The following is a 13,605-nucleotide window of genomic DNA, read 5'->3' on the forward strand; positions in this document are numbered from 1 at the left end:
TTGCCTTTCCTTTTTAACAAAAGAGAAACTCTTTGTTCTTCCTGTGATAACTTACTGTGGTAAAATTTGATTATTATAAGGGGAATTCACTTTTTAGTGAATTTTAAACTTTTTGAATTATAAACTTGAAGCAGAAAGCCAGGTTTAATGTTTGTAAGTATCACACCATTTGTATACTTCTGTGTAATGATCCAACAACTGGAGTGGGGTTGATGGGGAGGAGGAATTGGAAGAAACTGATACAGAATGCACTTTACTGTATTTGCCTGAGTTGATATTGCAACAAGGCAGTTGGAATATATTTGAGTGTTGGTAGCATTGTTTTTGAAGTGTGACCTTAGTTGTAAAACCTAGTTTGCATTAAAATATTTTATAATGTTGAACTAGATAAAGGTTAAAAAATTTTTTTTAATGTTTATTTATTTTGGGAAGACAGAGAGACAGAGTGCAAGCAGGGGAGGGGCACAGAGAGAGGGAGACACAGAATCTGAAGCAGGCTCCAGGCTCCGAGCTGTCAGCACTGAGCCCCACGCAGGGCTTGAACCCACAAAGCAGAGGATCATGACCTGGGCTGAAGTCAGATGCTTGACTGACTGAGCCACTTATGTGCCCCAAACTAGATAAAGGTTTTAAATTAGTTTTCAAAATTAACTTAAGGTATAGTGTGGTATAAAAATTCTAGGATGATTTAGTTTGTGATCTCTGTCAGCCTTACACAATTTGGTTTTTAAAATGAGTGAATTTGCTTTTAATAGGGACAGTTTGGCTGTTGGAGACTTGAATCTAGGGTCTAATGTCAGCCTGGCAAAAATTAAGCAGGACCAGAAACTGATTGAAGAAAATGAAAGGCTTAAAGCAGAAAAAGAGGTTCTTCTTGAAAGTTATAAAACTTTAGAATCCAAAGTAGAACAGACCATCCAGGAGCTGCAGGTATGGTATGTTCACTGGTATAAGGTAAAGAATGAACAGCTAGGAAATCTGTGTACTCCTCTGCTCTTCTTTGTTTAATTTTCTGTTACTTTGTGTCGTCTTCCTTTTCTCTCTCCCTTCTCTCACTCTGTCCTTTCTTTATATTTGTTTACAGATGAAATTTTGTCTTATACTCCAAACTAATCATCTTTGGATTTCATTGAATGTTTGAAGGACTAATTAATAATTTCTCATTTACATTTCCTTTTATGTTTTTTTAAAAAAACTTAACTATGAGATATTTCAAACATTCCAGAAGGAGAGAGAGAATTGAATAATTGATCCTGTGTACTCATCACTTAATTTTACAATTATTAAACACATGGGCAATCTTTTAAAAAAAAATCTGTACTTCCTGAGTTATTTTATTTTTTTAAGTTTATTTCCTTTGAGAGAGAGAGAGAAAGCACAAGCAGGGAACGAGCAGCGATAGAGGGAGAGAGAGAAAATCCCAAGCAGGCTCTGCACTGTTGGGCCTGAGCCACCTAGTTACTTCCTCCTGAGTTATTTTAAAACAAATCCCATTCATAATATTCTACTGTATATGTTTTAGTGTGTATGTCTAGTTGAAAATAATTTCAAAAAAGACAACCATTATACTGTTCACACTTACAAATTAACCGTCATTCTGTAATATCTTTTAATATCCAATGTTCAGATTTCTTGGATTTCTATGAATGCTCTTTAGTTTCTTCCACTCAGTATCTCAGTCAGGTCTATGCATTGCATTTTGGATGATAAGTCTCTTTAAATTGCTTAATCTGCATCCTTGCGGTGCTTAAGAGGCTCCTTTATCTCCATCTATTTCCTTTTATGGTAGTTAGGTCTCAAGGTTTGCTTAGATTCGGGACATTTTTTCCCCTAAGAATACTGTGTATTTTTTAAATGTGTACACTTTTTCTAATGTACATTAGAATAAATGTACACTAAATGTACTATTCCAACACTGTTTCTACAGTTCATATCACCACCGGGATGTCCTGCATTTCGTTTGTGACACTAAATACCAGGAGTTGGCACAGACCCACAAGTTAAGGACTCAGTCCCATAAGACTTCTGTTTCAGATACCAGCCATAATCATGTCCCCCAGCTACCCCACTTCTGCCTATAAATTGAGGGTTCCTATGATCCCTACTCTCTTTGTTCAATAATTCACTGAAACAAATCACAGAATTCAGGAAGGTGCTATAGTTATGATTACAGTTTTATTATAAAGAATATAATGCAGGAACAACCAAATAAAAGGAAGAGATGCACCGAGGATGTTATGATGAGGGTGGAGGTGGGGTAGGGGAGCAAGGGTATTTTATTTTAGCTTGCCACTCTCCCAGCACATTGGTTTGTTCACTAATCTGGAAGTTCCCTAAAATCTAATTATTATTATTTTAAAGTTTATTTATTGAGGGGAGAGGGGCAGAGAGAGAGTGGGAAAGAGAATCCTTGGGATTCTGAACAGAGTGGGGCTTGATCCCATGAACCGTGAGATTGTGACCTGAGCTGAAACCAAGAGTCAGACGCTTAACCAACTGAGTGAGCCACCAGGCATCCCTGGATTTTTTTTTGTTTGTTTTTTTGTTTTAATCAGGGTTTCATTAGGCTCAATAAATCAATGGTCAGGATTGGTAACTGAACTGAATTTTCAGCCGTTAAATCCATAAACCCATATCCCTAGGGAGCTCTGCCTCATAAATCCATAAATCTTGGGTTCTAACTATTATAAATACTATTCATTTATCTAGGGACATCCTCCTAAGGGCATTTCAGAGATAAGAACTCTTCCTCTTAGAAAATAGTCTGTTTTCTTTAGAAGTCTAATTGACAAGGAGATTAATCACCTGCCTTTTATTTCTTTTCTCTGAGTGTGTTCCTCTGTCCTTTTCCATGAAGACTGTAAATGGATTAAAGGCCATTTACTTTACCTACTCAACATTAAAAATGTTTAGTTCAACTTAATAAAGTTCCTTGGTGCCTCCTTATAGTCTGTTCTCTTCCTCCTACCCAAGGCAACCACTATTCTGATTTATATCACCATAGTTTAGTTTTAGTCTTGTACTTTATATAAATGGAATCTTCTGATACATACTCTGTTGCATCTGGTTTCATTAACTCAACATATTGTTTGTGAGATTTATCTATGTCGTGTGTATTAGAAGTTTGTTCATTTTTTATTGCAGAGTAGTATTCCATTGTAGCAATATACCACAGTTTGTATTTAGGTTGTTTCTGGTTTTAGTTGTTATGAATGAAACCACTGTGTACTTACTTTTGTACACCTCTTTTTGTGGACATATGAATTCACATGTTTTGGATTACAAAGATTCTTTCCTCAGCCGTGTCCAGTCTACTGATAAGTGCATCAAAATGGTTCATTTCTGCTATAGTGTTTTTGATCTCTAGCATTTCTTTTTGTATGTTTCTTAGAATTTCCGTCTCTCTGTTTATAGTGGCTGTCTGTTCTTGCATGCTGTCTACTTTATGTGTTAGAGCCCATAGCATATTAATAATACCATGTTTAAAATTTCTGGCCTGACAGTTTGAGTATCTACCCATGCCATGTCTGAGTCTGATTCTGATTCTTGCTTTATTTTTTCCAACTGTGTTTTTTTGTCTTTTCCTATATATTGTAATTTTTTATTGGTAGTTGGGCATAATGTCCTGGGTAAAGGGATTTGCTGTAATCAAGCCTTTAGTAATGTGGTGATAAGGTGTGGGGGAGGAAGGAGCATTTTATAGTCCTCTGTCTCTGGACTTTGAATTTCACACAAGCTTCCCCCCACCGCCCACCCCTTTTAGGTAGGACAGGGTGGCTAGAGTGGGCTAGAGTTGGGTATTTTCCTTCCCTCAGGTTAGTCTCTGATAAAACCCCAGCAAGTTAGGCTTGGTTTAAATAGTTTCCATGAGGGCAGATCTTGTTAAGAATAGAATACTCTGGCATATTTCAGAATGGTTCCTTTTCCCCTTTCCCTGGGAGCTTGAGGGGACTTTTTTATATTTATATTATGAGAACCAGGTAGAGATTCACAAAACAGATGGACGTCCTGATGACAGTCTGCCTGGAGTTTCTAACTCCAAGTTGTTCACCTTGAGCCTTCAGCATTTGTCAGTTAAAGTTGAGGTGTACCTATACCAGACTGCTTCCCTCAGAAGTTTCTGCTCTAGTTAAGTTGTGGATGGCTTTTATTTGCCTGTCTCTCTAGTTTTGGGGGTAGCAGTTTTGCCCTGTGACCTCACCTCATGTAAAGTTTCAAGACTTGTTGCTGTTTCAGTTTATTTAGTTTTTTTACTTGTTAAGATGGTGTGGTGATTTCTAGGCTTTTTACATGCTGGACCAGAAATGTGAAGTTTTTAATGTTTTCAAAGAACTGATTTTTGGATCTCTTGGTTAAAAACATTTTTTTAATGTTTATTTTTATTTTTGAGAGAGAGACAGTGCAAGCAGAGGAGGGGCAGACAGAGAGAGGGAGACATAGAATCTGAAGCAGGCTCCAGGCTCTGAGCTGTCAGTACAGAGTCCTATGTGGGGCTTGAACCCATGAACGACGAGATCATGACCTGAGCTGAAGTTGGACACTTAACTGACTGAGCTACCCAGGCATCCTAGATCTCTTGGTTTTTTAATTTATTGTTTCTTTTGTATTGATTTCTTTGCTTTATGATTACCTTTCTTCCTCTTTAATTTGCCCCTCTAGTTTCTTTAGATGGAAATTGATATCATTTTTTAAAATCTTTTGTTCTTTTATGACATTTAAAGTACTTTTAAAAAAATTAAAAAAATTTTTTTTCATCTTTATTTTTGAGATACATAGAGTGCAAGTAGGGGAGGAACAGAGAGAGAGAGGGAGACACAGAATCCGAAGCAGGCTCCAGGCTCTGAGCTGTCAGCACAGAGTCTGATGCTGGGCTTGAACTTGTGAACTGCGAGATCACGACCTGAGCGAGATCATGACCTGAACCAAAGTCGGACATTTAATTGACTCAGCCACCCAGGTGCCCCGAAAGATACTTCCTTTTAATCATCACTTTATTTGTAGCCCACAGATTTTGATATTTTGTTTTTTATTAATTAAACATTTTTATTTTTTAATTTATTTAATTTATTTTACTAGCTGTGTGATTAAAAAAAAATTTTTCAGTGTTTATTTACTTGAGAGACAGAGAGACAGTGTCTGAGTGGGGGAGGGGCAGAGAGAGAGGGAGACACAGAATCCAAAGCAGGCTCTATACTCTGAACTGTCAGCACAGAGCCTGACCCAGTGTTTGAACTCACAAGCTGTAAGATCATGACGTGAGCTGAAGTTTGACACTCAACCAACTGAGCCACCCAGGTTCCCCTAAACATGTTTTTAAAATTATTTTGTGATTTTTTTGAATTATGAATTAATGTTGCCTAATTTTAACATATTTGGAGATTTCCCCTCAATTAATTTGGGGGAAATAGTTAATTTTTTGGTATCAGAGAGCATACTCTATGATTTCAGTTCTTTAAAATTTATTGTATTTGCTTTATTACCCAGCATATGGTTTGTCTTTGGAAATGCTCCTTGTACTTTAAAAAGTTGTGTGTATTCTATAGTTGTTGGGTAGAGTGTTTTATAAATGTTAGGTAGTTCGAATCAGTTGATAGTGTTGTTGAAGTCTTTTGTATCCTGACTGATTTTCTGTCTATTTGTCTGATCCATATCCAGGGAGGAGTGTTGAAATCTCCAAATATTATTGTGGTTTTGTCTGTTTTCTCCTTTTTTGTTAAGTTTTACTGTGTGAATTTGAAACTTTGTTATTAATTGCATACACATTTAGGATTACTGTGTCCTCCTGATGAATTGACTCTTCTTTATGCAGTATCCTTGGGAATGTTTCCTGTGTTAAAGTCCACATTGCCTGATATTAATATAGCCATGTTTGCATGGTATATCCTTTCCATCCTTTAATTTTTATCTTTTTGTGTCTGATTAGTGTGTCTTAGCATATAGTGGAATGTAAACTTTTTTATCCAGATTGATAATCTCCTATCTTTTAATTGGAATGTTTAGCTAATTTTCATTTAATGTGATTATTGATGTGGTTGGGTTTAAATTTGACATATTTTCTGTTTGTCTTACTTGTTCTTTGTCTTAAAAACCATACTGTTTTTATCTGAGTTCTATTTTTTATAAGTGGATTAATAATAAATTCAAGATATTTGAGTTTAATTTCACAGTTTTTTTAGATCTAAATGATCCTTTCCCTCATATTTTATAGTTCTCTTCCACATATAATTCATTAGCAGCTTGTGTTAAAGATTTGTTTTAATGTAGTCTTTGTAAATCAGGGAGTTTAATCTAGTTTGGGTCAAGTAAATAATGTTTTTGATTCTTTTGAAATGTAGAATGACATAAGACTTTGTCAGAAAATAAATTGTCATTGAGAATCATTGGGTTTCTATGGGGATCTTTTACTTATCTTTTTAAAATTTAAGTATTAAGACATGTATTATATGAAATTTGTTTCTGTTTGGCTTATTAGGATGAATCCTAATCTGACTCAATGAATGAGTCCCTAATCTGTGTGAAGGCAGAAGCCTGGAATATATTATCTTTTTCAGATCCCAATTTATAGGGAAGTCAGTTGTCCTCTGGCTTACCATTAAAAAAATTTTTTTAAAGTAATTTCAGTGCCCAAAGTGGGGCTCAAACCCATGACCCCAAGATGAAGAGTTGCATGCTCCACTGACTGAGCCAGCCAGGTGCCCCCAAATTTTTTAACCTTTAAAATTTTAGTTATGCCTTAAAATCATGTAAGTGACAGTAGAAATACAGTTTCCTGTTTGAGACTCACTAAGATGTGCTTATTTTTTGTTGCAGCAAGAGAAAGCAACTACCATGGATTTGACTAAACATTTAGAAAGCACTCTGAAGACCCGTGTAGGTACCAGAATGAAAAATCTGGCAGCTAAGGTTGAAATACTGAAAGAAATTAGGTAGGTTTTTTAAGAAGGACAATTTAAAATAATTGCTAATTTGTTAGTACTTTATTTAACTTGTATGCCCACCATTTTTGCTTTGAGACTTAATCTTTATATTTTTATGCCTCAAAGAGAAAAACTAAAACTCCTGAGATAAATTTTATAGTATTTTTGTCAGCATTCCTTTGTCATTACATGTAGTTATATTCTTAAAAAAAATTTTTTTTTGAATGTTTATTATATATTTTTTGAGAGGGAGAGAGAGAGAGACAGAGCACGAGCAGGGAAGGGGCAGAGAGAGGCAGAGAGAATCCGAAGGAGGCTCCAGGCTTGGAGCTGTGAGCACAGAGTTCGACGCGGATCTCGAAATCACCAACCATGAGATCATGACCCGAGCCGAAGTCAGACCCTTAACCAACTGAGCCACCTTGGCGCCCCCACATGGAGTTATATTCTAAAGTCATCTATGAGAGTGAAATGTAAAAATTAACACAAGTTCTAAGTGGTAGTTTGATGGGAAACTACTAAGTCCAGTTGGAGTTCTTAGTGTTATTTTCAGGCTTATACTGAAACTAAAGATTTCAGTAATTTATTTCATTTTATTTTTTAATGTTTTATTTATTTTCGAGAGAGAGAGAGAGAGAGAGAGAGAGAGAGAGAGAGACAGACAGACTACAAGTGGGGGCGGGGCACAGAGAGAGGGAAACATAGAATCTGAACCAGGCTCCAGACTCACCAGGTGCTGACAGCTCAGAGCCTGATGTAGGGCTTGAACTCATGGACTGCGAGATCATGACCCAAGCTGAAGTTGGGCACTTAACTGACTGAGCCACCCAGGTACCCCATAGATTTCGGTAATTTAAATACTTAATAGTACTCTATCTAAAGAAAGAAAAAAGTGGTTTTCATACAGTCAGAAAAGTAGTCTTCCTAGAGTCAAAAGAAGAAGAAATTGGTAAGCAAGTCTTGTACACAGTTTATTTGGCTTTTCTTAGACTCCATATATGATTTATGTAGGTATTTTATATTAATAGAGAATAGCTTTATTGTTGGTTAGTGATAATTTGTCACCCTGTTCTGGAATGTGGAAAAAAATAGTTCTCAAGACAACTTAGTTCCCTTTCCAATCTACACAAAGAACTTAAATCAGTAATTCATTTTCTCATGTACTTTCAAACACTAAGAAGTTGGTGACCTGAATTAATACTGTGTGTTGGTGTTTTGTCCAGTAGAAATTTATATACTCCAGTATAAATCCATCAGTTGTCATCTGGTTTATAAGCCTTTAGGTAGTTTGAGTAATTTTGTCCTTCTAGAACCTAATCAACTTTTGATGCACTACCAAAAATTAAGTGGCTACACTGGCACAGCTGTGAGTCAGACTTAGGACCAAAATAACTCAATAATTTTAATCCATCTTTGAGGAAATAATGTGCTGTTAGAATGGTGGCAGTCTAGTTGGAAACTAGAGAAAAGAATATGGATGGTCCTCATTGGTTTTGCTAACTGGCCTGCTTCTCCAAATGTTTTTTTGTTTTTTCTTTTGCTTTCAAATGCTAATCTGCTTATTAAGGTACAAAGACTATGTGGCTGTAGTCTTGGTAAGCAAGATTGGCCAAGTCTAACATTTTTAAGGAAGTATTCAGAAATCTAATTGTAGACCAAAATTTAAGGTCTGTTTGATATCATTTAAAGTTCTGCAGACTTCCAAAGTTGTCCTTTATGTAAAGGTTTTTTAACAAGTTTTATTTGCTCTTTTTCTCAATCAGATATTTTTAAGTTTTTAATGTTTGTTTATTTTGAGAGAGAGAGCACATGCGTGTGAACAGAGGAGGGGGGGAGAGAGAGGGTGAGAGAGAGAATCCCAAGCAGGCTCCACGCTGTCAGCACAGAGCCTGATGTGGGGCTTGATCTCATGAACTGAACAGTGATGTCATGACCTGAGCCAGAATCAAGAGTCATATGCTTAACTGACTGAACTACCCACATGCCCCTCAATCAAATGTATGTTTAATTATAAGTTATACCAATTATTTATGATTTTACGTAAGGTTTTAAAAAGTACCTCTTCATGTTAATGTTGTACGTAGTTACTTTGGACCATTATAATTTAAGTGTAACTTCTTCCCACATCCATTTAAAAGATTTTTTTTTTTTAATGTTTATTTTTGAGAGAGAGACAGAGCATGAGCAGGGGAGGGGAGGAGAAAGAGGGAGACACAGAATCTGAAGCAGACTCTAGGCTTGGAGCCTCATCTGGGGCTCGAACTCAACCAATGGCGAGATCATGACCTGACCTGAAGTCAGATGCTTAACTGATTGAGCCGCCCAGGTGTCCTGAACTTAAAAATGTTTTGATCTTTTCCTTTTTACTTTTGTTTTTGAATAGACGTGTCAACATCAATGTTCGTTTTGGAAATGACCTTTCAGATGCTTTGCAAGTGTTAGAGGAAGAGTGCTTTACTAACCCAGCTTCTTTGACTGAATTAGAGAGAATTTGGGCAGAATACAGTCTTGCTCAGGAGAACATACAAATTTGTGAAAATGTGGTAGGTCAAGAATTTTTTTCTGTTATGGTTTTATTTGTTGAACATAAGGAGATATCTTTTGAAAAAGAAGGATTGTAGATACTGTAGTGCTACTTTGTATGAAATCTTTAATTTTTATAGCATCTTCATGTTAATAATTTGATATCTTTTATTGCCTTATTAAAAAAAAGTAGGATAGATAATGGTGACTGCGGATAAAGCGTCAACAAAATCTTTTCCCCTTTTGCATGAGAATTTGACCTTTGGATAATTCTCTTTCTGTTCCCTTGGTAATTTGATAAAATGATAATTCAGTCATGTTACTAGTTTAGATAAATAAAACTTCCTAGTTGGTAATTTATATCTGGACTTGAGGAGCTATAAAGTACAAAGAATTGGTGGAGGCTTTTGCAACTGGGCATACCATCCTTGAGGGATCTTGGAAGCTATGCCTATAAAAGATGGTGGCTTTTGAGGGGAGTGAAGCTTGTAAGCCAGGGTGACTTTGACACTTGCTAATGTATCTTGTTTTTGGGTCTGATTGGTGTGTTTTAAGCTTCAGTATTCAACTCTGCCTTACTATTAAATGCTATTAAAGCACCCCTTGTTTAGAGGTGATTATTTGTGGGTAGGGGAGGGGTATGGAGAATGGATTATTTCCTATGAATTCTTTATTAGCATAGGTACAGGTATATTTATTTCCTCTCACAGTTTTCTTTAGTTTATCATATTGAGCTGAACAGAACCCTTGTTTTTCATGTAAAGATAATTCACCACAGTCGTAGCTTTCCAAAGTACCTGTAAGCTCTATACTTGTGTTTGGAGTTGCCTTGTTGTAAGTGTTGGTGATTTCTGCCTCTGGGGATTATACTCTGAAAGTCGTCTTCCCAGTTCATACCTGGGCTGCCCAGTTGGCAACTTAGCTGGCTCTCAGTTGAGAAGTGAACAGAATCACTAGGCCTTTGGAAATGTCGGGGATGTTTAATTTGGAGAAGCGATTATATTTGTGTCATTTTACATATTTGACCCTAACTGAGTAATTCTGATGATAGAAGAAAAAAAAGTGACAGAAGCAAGAAGTTTTGAATCTCTATGAAACACAGGTAATGTTAATAGGTACTTTATAAACTTTTTCTTACACTTACTTTTGAAAGGACATTTTTGCTCTTATTTATAAATGAGGAAATTGAGGCCCACGTAGCTTAAGGAAGTTGCTGAAGATTACTTAGCTCTAAGTGTTAATATGGAATTTCAACCCAGGTATGTCTGATTGCAGAGTATATTTATTCTCTCCCCATTTAAACTGTACCATCAATATTAAAATATTTCATAATGTATTTTCATGTAATAAGATGAATAAGAATTGTTTTTTAACTTTTGTTTTTCTGGTTTGAGCATAGGACAGTGATTCAAGACAGAAAGGAAGAGGGCTTAATGTAGCTCCAGGACTTAGTATTTTAGTAGAACAAATGTGATTTTTTTTTTTTTCAACGTTTATTTATTTTTGGGACAGAGAGAGACAGAGCATGAACGGGGGAGGGCAGAGAGAGAGGGAGACACAGAATCGGAAACAGGCTCCAGGCTCTGAGCCATGAGCCCAGAGCCTGACGCGGGGCTTGAACTCACGGACCGCGAGATCGTGACCTGGCTGAAGTCGGACGCTTAACCGACTGCGCCACCCAGGCGCCCCAAATGTGATTTTTTTTTTAAAGTGATATTTGTTTCTACTTATTGCTAATATTTTCAGGACTTACTTTTAGGCTTCATTGCCCTAAAGCTCATTTGATAGGCTGAAGAGTGGATTATTGGATAAATACAGTCATAGCTGCCACTCAAAGTTGCCATTTTATTTCCCTTATTGAACTTAATTTGGGTCTTAGTATTGTTATTTTCATTTATGTATTTGTATTTTTGATGAAGAGATTCTTTTCTTTAGTCTATAAAGCTATAAAATGGTCTGATTGGGTGGACACAAAAAATATTCTAAAATTCAAGCTTTAAAAAATTTTTTTAATGTTTATTTATTTTTGAGAGAGAGAAAGAGAACACAGCACGAGTGGGGGAGGGGCAGAGAGAGAGGGAGACACAGATCTGAAGCAGGCTCCAGGTTCTGAGCTGTCAGCACAGAGACCAATATGGGGTTTGAACCCATGAACCATGAGATCATGACCTGAGCCAAAGTCAGATGCTTAACTGACTGAACCACCCAGGCACCCCTAAAACTAAAGCTTTTAAGTGTTCATGCCAGATATTGTTACAGGTAGCAAAGATACAGATTTGTTTAAGACATGATCTTCTCTATCCTTCTTGGGTATGGGATAGATATACAAATAGTTTCAATATAGTTCGATAAGTACTATAATAGAAATCATGTATGGGGTTCTTGGATATCTCTATAAACCTAGGCAAATTGGAGGTTTTACTATGGTGGAGATTAAGTGAATCTTGAAGGATAAGTAGATGAAGGAATTGAGGGTGGAATGGGAGTAGGAGGGAGGTAGTTGTAATTAATAATAGAACTTGTATAATTTTCTTAAGAAAAACAAAAATTTCATTGTTGCACAAATAACAGGAAAAATTAGGATTGTTAAATGTCTTATTTCTAATTAAGGGAAAGAACTGTGAGTTTGGCGATCTCAGGAGAGATATATTTGTCTTTTTTTGTTTGTTTTTGAGAGAGTTGTCTTAAAGGCTACTGTGTTTGAAGAATGTAATGTTAAATTTTTTAAAATTAATTTATTTTGAGAGAGACAGAGACAGTGCAAGTAAGGATGGGCAGAGAGAGAGGGAGACAGAATCCCAAGCAGGCTCTGCATTGTCAGTGCAGAGTGCAACCTGGGGCTTGAACTCATGAAACTGTGAGATCATGATCTGAGCCAAAACCAAGAGTGGGATGCTTAATCGACTGAGCCATCCAGGCGCTCCTATAATGTTAAATTTTATTCACTTTAAGAGATCATTTTTTTTTTAATATAGGTCAGTATGTAAAAAAAAAAACAAAAACCTGATGTATTAATGACGGTTATTCTTTGTTTTCTTTTTCCAGAATGAAGTGAGTATTTTGATTGCCAAAAGAAATGAAGTGCAACAGAAGCTGAACATGGCAGTAGAAGTTTTTATTCTGGAAGTAGATGAGTTACCTCTTAATAAACGCTTGAAAACATTGCAGGTTAGAATTCAAAAATATATTATATATACATTAAAATATGTTTATCATTTGAGAGGTGAAATGAGCCGAGAGACCTCAGATAGTTCTGATGGCTGCTAAATTTTCTCTTGTCTTCTTTGATGAATTCTGATTTTTTTAATAGAATTAAAATTTTACATTTATCTATTTAATATTTATATATATGTGCGTGTGTCTATCTTGCAAATAAGGTAAAATGGGCAGACACATCATGCTTGCTAGAGCAGCATTCCCTGGGAAAGCTCATAGAGACAGAAGCAGTAGCAGGCATGTGAATCCCTGTTTTTAGCAGAAAATCTGGTAGGGTCACGTCAAGAGTTACAAGAGTCCTGATCCTTGAGTTTTAGGGCTTTTAAGATCCAGGATTAGGAGCTAGAGTATAATAGCTATAGGATGTTATGGAACTTTGTCTTCAGCCCTTTCCCTCCATCCTAGCAATGACTTTAATTTGGAGTGAATGGGCATGACAGTATTATCATTCTACCTCTTAACATAATTTTTCTCCTCACTTATTCAGATCTTTTTTTTTTTTTTAATTGTCTCCTTTAATGATGTTTAAAATTTTTCTCTGAAAGTCCTCAGCATTTCTTCATTTAACTCCAGGATGTTTATTTATTTATTAAAAAATTTTTTTTTAATGCTTATTGGTTTTTGAGAGAGACAGAGAGAGAGAGGCAGAGAGAGAGAGGGAGACACAGAATCTGAAGCAGGCTCCAGGCTCCAAGCTGTCAGCACAGAGCCTGACACTGGGCTCAAACCCATGAACCATGAGATTGTGACCTGAGCCAGACTCAAATGCTTAGCCAACTGAGCCACCCAGATGCCCTTAAACTTGGTTTTCTTTTTAACCACTATATAACTTTGTTTTTCCCTTGTGGTGTTAAAATAGTTTCCTTTAAAAATTCCTATTCCACCTGTTTTTTTTGGTTAATAATTGCTTTGTAGATCTTTCCTTTTTCCCATCCTTTGTTTTAAATTA

The 13,605-nt window shown here is 36.2% G+C and overlaps 1 protein-coding gene across 3 annotated transcripts in view; it reads left to right on the plus strand.

The window, feature by feature from the left end:
* Positions 1 to 13,605, plus strand: part of STK31 (serine/threonine kinase 31) — an 89,209-nt gene that overhangs the window by 20,511 nt on the left and 55,093 nt on the right. For all 3 annotated transcript variants that reach the window (XM_045495092.1, XM_045495093.1, XM_045495094.1), the window contains exons 8-11: positions 756 to 930; positions 6,811 to 6,926; positions 9,301 to 9,460; positions 12,486 to 12,608. In XM_045495092.1, coding sequence (XP_045351048.1) covers positions 756 to 930; positions 6,811 to 6,926; positions 9,301 to 9,460; positions 12,486 to 12,608 — 574 coding nt within the window. The remainder of the gene's footprint in view (positions 1 to 755; positions 931 to 6,810; positions 6,927 to 9,300; positions 9,461 to 12,485; positions 12,609 to 13,605) is intronic.

The sequence above is a fragment of the Leopardus geoffroyi genome, chromosome A2 (assembly GCF_018350155.1).
Source record: "Leopardus geoffroyi isolate Oge1 chromosome A2, O.geoffroyi_Oge1_pat1.0, whole genome shotgun sequence".
Classification (NCBI taxonomy): domain Eukaryota; kingdom Metazoa; phylum Chordata; class Mammalia; order Carnivora; family Felidae; genus Leopardus; species Leopardus geoffroyi.